Source organism: Sesamum indicum, linkage group LG8, assembly GCF_026168435.1.
Source record: "Sesamum indicum cultivar Baizhima isolate 11 linkage group LG8, ASM2616843v1, whole genome shotgun sequence".
NCBI classification, from domain to species: Eukaryota; Viridiplantae; Streptophyta; class Magnoliopsida; order Lamiales; family Pedaliaceae; genus Sesamum; species Sesamum indicum.
In genome coordinates, this window is record NC_142664.1 from 29,006,905 (window position 1) to 29,015,025 (window position 8,121).

The following is an 8,121-nucleotide window of genomic DNA, read 5'->3' on the forward strand; positions in this document are numbered from 1 at the left end:
GGACTTCCGAGGGCTTTTCTAATCTTGAGAATTTGTCAACGGGCTGGATTCCGGCCCTAGCCCGAAATCCCCCTTTTTAATAATAATTACAAATTTATAAAAACAAATATTCGATTAATATTTCAAAAATTATAAATATTTTCTCAAATTAATGGTCACTTTTTGCAATAGATTGTCACAAAGGGGTATTGCCAAACGGTCATTAATTTTAACGGAGTATTTGTATTTTTAATTAATAAAAAAATTATTTATAATTATAATAAATATCAAGAGAGTTTGTTGTAATTTATTATTTTTTTAAACAAATAAATAGAATAAAAATTAAGTTCTTATATTTCACATTCTATTAGCAATTTCATTTTCGCTTGATTTTTTGATTAATTTTTTATTTCAAATCTTAGTACATCAGGTTAATATACGAACACCATATGTCGTTAAAAAAGAAAAAACAAATGACAATATTTATATATGATTGTGCATATTGAATAGAATAAAAGATGCAATAAAATTTATAATAAAATATTATTTTGTCTAGGGGTAAAAATAAATCAAACTATTGACATTTAATTGCAGTCGATGGATAAAAGTTTGTTTAATTTAATTTATTAAGATTAACAAGCCAAATTTTATTACAAATTCTATTCGATAAATCAAACTCATTTCGCTTAGTGCGAAAATAATTAAAATATACTTAAAAATATCAGATTGTTCAAACTCAACTCATATTTGATCCAATTAAAACTCGTATGAGCTCGATTAGATCAATAATTAATAAAATTCAAACGCAAATTTTCGAACAATATAAAAATTTAAGTGAAGTTAAACAATAGTATATTTGGCTCGACAACTCATCGGAAGGGGGTATATATTATAATATTTGTAGTTAAATTCAGTTATTTGTAATTTTTCAAACAACGATGGATATTTGTAATTAAGAAAAATTTCCCGAAGCCCAATGTAATTTACCCTTTAAATAAACCTTATATTAAACTATTTTCTTATCATATTTCGACCGTTGTTGAATTCAGCCGCTTCTTCTTTTCTTTTTTTTTTTTTCTTTCTTTTATAGTTTCTCAATAATTTTTCTGACAGGTGCCAAATTGCAATTTAAATATTCACTGAATCAGGACTTCAAAAATCTGATCTCAGCTGATAAAACATACATAGCAACCTCAATAAGACCACATATCTGCATGTTACAATTTAATTTATAATGTATTCTAGTTTCAGACAATTTGCATCGAAGCCACTGCTTATGCAATAATCATCATAAACACACTATTAACTATGTATAGTTTCTCAAACGCAATTGCAGCTCAAAGCTCAAACATATTTCACATTGCTCCTGACTTCAAGAAACAGCAGGTTACCAGCTTAACAGATTGCAGGTAGCTTGCTGGAATCAAGGCTGCGTGAGCACGAAAGTTCCGCAGGAGATACACAAATCCTATCTGAGCAGAAACGACGACATGAAACTTGCTGTATGAACCGAAACATTATCCTACACCGGCAGCAGATGACACAACAGGACTACTTTATGAAGGCAAAAACAAATGAAAATGTGTGCAAGTATTATTGGAATACCACAAGCAGAAAAGACCCCCTCCCCCGTCAACAAACACGTATTAGCAGGGACGTCGAAAATCAAACGTTTTTTTTTTATTGCAACGGCCTTACCAGGAGATCATCAGAGGCATCCCACATGAGCAACAACCTAGAACAATGCTTACAACTTGGCCTGAATGATTGTATGACTGTTCTGAAGTATTATGACTTATCAATTCACCGAATGAAGAAACCATAAGCTCGCTCTTCTATGTTTTAACTTATTAATATTACAAAATACCTGAGATAACTCGAGTCGCAGATCTGTTTTCCGTATAGCAAGTAATACTCGGACCGTATTAATTTAAAATACTGCACCGGTGACAAACCAACGTTTTCACCTCGAAAATTTGAATCCAGTTTTCAGAGAGATGAAAGACATTCTACAACAAGAAGTCCAAGAATTTGAAAAGCATTATAATTTCTTAGGTTAGCCAGCCATTGAACTTTACACCATAGAAAGAAAAGAAAAACTGGGATTAGGGAGGACCACCAGCGCACTAAGCATTGATAATCATCATTAAGACAAGATTGAGAGGGGACCAGTAGGTATATGATGATGATGTTCTTTCTCTATTACCACAAAACATCTTAGTATATTCAATTCAGATTCCTCCAATACAAGGATGCAAAATTTCCATGAAACAGAGTGCCTGTACAAGAACTTACTCATTCGACAAGTTAGCATCACGGGAGCTATAAAGCACATTCTCAAGAGTGTCCCAAATGCTTCCATTGAAGGAACTCTGAGCTTCATCCTTAACTTCTTCACATTCATCTTTAGATAAGCGTTCCAACCTTTGCTTGCACAGTTTCAGCTGTTCTTCCAATGAGCTCCTCTCGGATTCGTGCCTCCAAACAAGCCATTGCAACGATCGAATCACTTCTTGATCATGGATTTGTTTCTCCTCAGCCAATCTTCTGTACTGACTCAATTCCATTTCGATCAAGCTTTTTTCGTTCTGAAGCCGTAGAATCATCGCCATTGCCTCCTCGGCCGCAGTTGCAGAAGCCGCCCTTTCTTTCGCTAGTTCAGCCTGAGCCGCATTAGCCCTCTGCCGCTCAATCTTTATCAATTTCCTCAGTGTTGAAACGTCTGATTCACCATCTTCATCTGTATGCTCTTCTTCATCATCCTCATTAACATCACTATCATATACACATTGTTCATCAGAATCAGTATCAATTTTTCCGTCAGAGTCAGTGTAAAGCTCTGATATTTCTTCCCTTTCCTCCATTTTATCAATCAAGGGCACGAATGAATCCTCCTTCAAGAGCTTGAACAGCCCAGATTTTCCAGCAAGAACATATTTTAAACGAAACCCTATTTTCCACTCCCCCGATTTCCCTCTCAAATCGCACAAAAACCGAACCAAACCCCTGCAAAACCTGTCGCAGTACAAAAACTTGAACCCAAATCCAAACAACAAAAACAGACCCAAATATTCATAAACCTGCTTGAATCTCCCAAACAGGAAAAACCCACATCCCAGTTCATAATCCCGGGTAAAATGCTTCAAACATGCGACACAATCCATCAAAACGAAACACCCCACAACGAACTTCAGAAAACCCTTATGGAATCCAAGGACAGAGCACATAACCACGAAGGCGTAGAGACGAACAAAAAACTGCATGTGGGTGACAATCTGTTCAATGCAAAAACACGCGTACAGAATACTAGCACCACAGTGTGCTTCTAAGACATCATAGAGATATCGAGAGGAATGGGGCTCATGGAGAAGCGAGTAGCGCTGGCGCAGAAAACGAGGCCATCAACTTCTTATCAGTGGCAGCAACAGGTTCCAACAGAAAAATCAGGAAAAACGATGAAAGGGTCCAAGAAAGGGAAAAAGGTCGTGTTTGCAAGACTTGGGTAAATTGAGAGGATAAATGATAATGAATGGTGGGGGAATTTAATTTTAGGATAATTTGGAAGGTCAATTAATTGGGGAATTTTTTCGATAGAATTTGGAGATTTTTTTTAGTTGATTACATTATATCCAACTTTAATGCATCAAATATATGCATTTTATTTAGAACTAATGCAGGTGACATACTTGGAAAAATAATATAAAGTCAAATGTTGTAAGGTTAAATATATTTTGCATATTTGGACTATGTACGAACTGCATTTATTTTTCTAAACTATAAAATATAACAAAATATCCTCTCGTGAGATGGGTTAATTTTTTTATGATGAAAATACCATTACCATTTGCACCCCTAAAATGTGTTAATTACAATTATTTCCTAAAACATAATTTGAATTATTGTAAAATTTTATTTAAATAAATACTATCTAATACTTATGGTTTTTTATAACTAGTCTACAGTCCTTATATCTTTTACATAACTGTTTAAAAATTTTATATAATTTTTGCGTGTGTTTGCTATATATATTGATTTTTTTTTGAAAAAAAATATTAAATAACTACGTCGAACATACATATATGTACAATAGAATATGCAAATCTATAATATAATTAATTTATAGTATTTTATAATTTTTTGAGTAATGATAAGATATATTTTATTTATGCGTATAAATAATTGAATAAAAAATTAATAAGTTAAATGACATACTTTTTAATATGCTTATGAATTTAGACATATTTAATGTATTTTTAACATAAATAATTTACTTTGTTTCAAATATATTTGCATATATTGAACTTATAAATATTTTTTGTACTACATAATTTATAAAAAGATATAAATTTTAAATATTATTTTTAAATAAAATCTGAGTAATTACTAAAAGTATTTTGGGATTCTTTTTAATAAAACATACATTAGGAAGTAAAATAAAAAATACAAAAAGTAAGAAGGGTATTTTTATTATGTTAATACCAAATTATTTTATCATAAGGATTTTTATTACCTTTCTTACAGTGGAATTATTCATACTTAATGTTATTACACATTTAATTTCAATTTATAATGGGTTCATCTATACTAATATAAAAGGGAGAAGGACTCCATACTTATAAATGACAGTTAATAACACCACCTCATCGATTTTTTGTATAATCAAATATATCATTCAACTAATTTTTTAAATTACACATTAATTCATGAATTAATTTTCTTTTTTTAAAGTATTAATTTATATATTTTATACTTATTTAAAATATATTTTATTAAAATATAAAAAATTATTTATTACTACATGCAACAATAGTGTGCCACAACGACTAGTATAGTTATAATGAAAAAACGGTAAAAATTTATGACATCTTTACATACCAACTTCCCTGCTGGCCCTCTTTGGTATTTACAAGTTTGTCCTTGTCACATGACCTTTTATTATTATTATTTTTTCAAGAATAAAAAGCAAACGGCTCTCTAGTACTTGGTTATTTTTCTTATCTTGTCGTTTTGCCCAGCGCATGTGATATTTTGTTTTATTTAATATTTTCGAAAGATACAATTTTATCTGATATCTGGAACTTGAGAATTTATATGCATGTTGAAACATCGATCTAAAATGTATTTAATGATACACGACTCATCTACGGTATTGGGTCAAGTTCAGAATAACTTGACCCGTATATAATAGCACATTGATCTTGCGGCATTCAGCCACTAGGAGATTGTGAGGCCGTTCGGTGAAATCAATGAGTTTAACTGTGATCCCTACATCAAAATATAAATATAAACTTGTATGTTTTTATTTCTCAAATATAACATAGTGCATGAAACACATAAGTCAGTAGGCATTATATACTTTTTCAAATAACAACGACCATATGTCCCGTTTCGGTGATCACCCAATATTTAATGAGATTTTTGATTTGATATTTGGGTGAGGTCTGATTTCTAATGGTATTGATTGGTACGAGGGGGGTATAAGTATGATGAAAGCCAGAAGATTCAGTGCCTTCGTAAATCACAAGAAAGAGGATTCTTTTTAGGCCAGATCCCATCCCATATTTTTCTCACAACCTAACTCAATACCCCTTACTTATTTTGCATTCTTCCCAATTATCAAACTTATATGTTTTATTATTATTATTTTTGGTTTGGGATTTATTTAAAAACACTTGGTAGCTGAATTTCTTTCGAGTGCATTTGGATTTGAGAAAAGAATTTAAAAAAAAATAAATTTTCAAATGACTTAATTCGAAATTAAAAAAATTAAAATTCATCAATATTCAACAAAACATAGTGGAAAATTAAAATTGAAGGATATGAAATCATTTAAATTTATAAATATAAAAATTTTTATTATTTAATATTTAAAATTTATAATTTTAAATCCTTGAATCCAAGTACAACCGTAGTTAATTATCCATTTAATCAATTTTATTTAAGTTTATTTTAGACCTATTAAAAGGCGTGTCTAATAGCAATAAATAATTATTAGATTTTAGGTCTCATTAATGTGAATACTAATTTACGTAGTCATTTTTAATATCTTGACAAACATATAGAGATTATTTCCTCAGCCCATTGGGCCTCAGGTGGACGGCCCACATACATCTAAAGCCCAATGGAACTCTCCGTATCCAGATACAGCCCACGATTGAGCGCACTATCTCCTTAGATTTCACATGATCATTTATTTCCTCTATTCTGCATATACAGGGGAGTATGAGGCTGTGATCTCCTTACGACGACGTTTACAGATTATATATTTAGAAGAACATTTGGAATTTTTATTTCTTCTCAATGGTTGAGAAAAGTAAGTAATTAATTAATTATATAATAATTGTTCACATAAATTCCGTGTATGTAAGAAATAATTACGTAATAGGAAAAATATGGACAAAAAAGAATTTTATTAATTTAAATTAAAAGGTGTTAATGTTTCTAAAATGAAGGTAATTTTCTGATTTATCTCTTTGAATGTCGATCAAATGGGCTTGAAGTTTGTTTTATATATGGATGTGTAATTTTTTCTGAATGCTTAAGCAGATTATGAGTCACTATGAAATTTAATATCAAGACTTTAAGGATTTGATGCAAAAAAGATGTGGAACATTCGCGGTTGCAAAATTTTGTTGTGGTGGCAAGTTTTTTGACTTGAGCCCATTTGATTTATTATGGACTTTTTCGTGTGTGGTGACTTATGTTGTAAATAACTTGTGGTGTGATGAAGGCTCCTTTTTATACATATGAATATGCTTTGAATTGCAGCTTGAGCTCGCTTCTATTGGGCATGAATGCCATGAATTTTGTTATCTATCTACTTATCAGTTGTATTTGAATATATTTCAGCCCATTACTCAATTGAACATAAAAGAATAATTGTGATGGGTGCAGCCCAAGAACGAGCAAGGGCCCCCAAAGACTTCCTTCCATAAATACGGTCGCACAGGTGGAGGAAGCCCGCTTAATTAGCCTGATATTGTGGAGCAAATACTGACAGTCAGCCCAGCCTCCATGCATACATCCCTCTCTAAAGCCCACGTGGCATACACTTGGACCCTCCACGTATATCTTCCGCTAGCATGGAGTACGCGTGGTGTGGGAGATTTCCTCAAGAACTTGGACTCTTGAGTCAATCAGATTCCCTACGGACCAATATTCCTCCTCATATATGGATTCCCTTCCTCACCTATATAATGACCCTAACGGCAAAATCACTAAAAATAAGGCTTAATCATGTCTTATCTCAACTAACTTTATCCGTCCACCTCAGGAATAGGAGGCACGATCTATTCCGGAGGACACTCCTCTATGAATTCAGATTCTATCCCCAGGCGGGGGTATACCTTCAACCTGCAGAGATCTAGCTATTATTCTGCTACACGTATATTGCACTGTTAGACGCAATTTTGCTTCTATTTTTCCATCATCAGGCTTTACTCATTTGGAATTATTATTCTTCAACTCCAGTACTAATTTGAGCATCGAAATGCTAATCATTTATTTGCAGAAGTTTTTCTCTCGAATTCTTTCTTAGTCATTCGAGATCCATCGCTCAAGTTCAAATTCATTGGACTCGTTTAAAATCACATGCATCAAATCGTATACATTATTTTGGGTTAATCCATCAAGACGTATAAGACCTAAATTTTATGTAAATTATTTATTATCTTAAAAATTGATGAAATTCAAATTTGATATGCACTTTGATCTGAAACTTATATTACCATAACTTATTTTAAAACAACTAGTACATGTATAACGACACACATGACCAGAATCAAATCAAAATGACCAAATAGCAAGAATCGGACACATATATTTAAATCCAAAACAACCTTAGTTCTTGTGTTCTTCAAACTTAAATCTTAAAAAACGAACCTTATAACTTCCAAATTACTTAAATCACAGTACTAATTACACAGAAATATTTGATGTACAATTAACGACCAAATTAAGTGGCAGAGATGAGAATATTACAGCTCTCAAAATCACTAATTAACATCTCAAAACTATTATTTAAGAAGCCATTATCAATTAACAACACCACAATTCCCCAAACATTTTAACTAATTAATTCAAATCTCCCACAGACAAGAACAACAACAAAGTACACTCATCACCCACTCCTTGTCCATTTCT

General features: G+C 31.9%; 1 protein-coding gene across 3 annotated transcripts; it reads right to left on the bottom strand.

Annotated features, from left to right (window-relative positions):
- Positions 1 to 1,188: 1,188 nt before the first annotated feature.
- LOC105169297 (uncharacterized) lies at positions 1,189 to 3,532 on the bottom strand. Of its 3 annotated transcripts, XM_088883199.1 has the most exons (3): positions 1,847 to 3,532; positions 1,678 to 1,759; positions 1,189 to 1,501 (listed from the first exon to the last, which is right to left on the bottom strand). In XM_088883199.1, exon 1 carries the CDS (start codon positions 3,240 to 3,242, stop codon positions 2,271 to 2,273), a length of 972 nt encoding a protein of 323 aa, XP_088739325.1. In that variant the 5' UTR covers positions 3,243 to 3,532; the 3' UTR covers positions 1,189 to 1,501; positions 1,678 to 1,759; positions 1,847 to 2,270. The 3 variants fall into 3 exon arrangements, with proteins under 3 accessions (XP_088739325.1, XP_088739323.1, XP_088739324.1); XM_088883197.1 differs by having other exon boundaries at positions 1,189 to 1,759; XM_088883198.1 differs by having other exon boundaries at positions 1,678 to 3,532.
- Positions 3,533 to 8,121: the final 4,589 nt, after the last annotated feature.

Bases quoted from the DNA above. Each gene is read 5' to 3' on its own strand.
- LOC105169297 (XM_088883199.1), bottom strand. From the start codon at position 3,242: ATGCAGTTTTTTGTTCGTCTCTACGCCTTCGTGGTTATGTGCTCTGTC.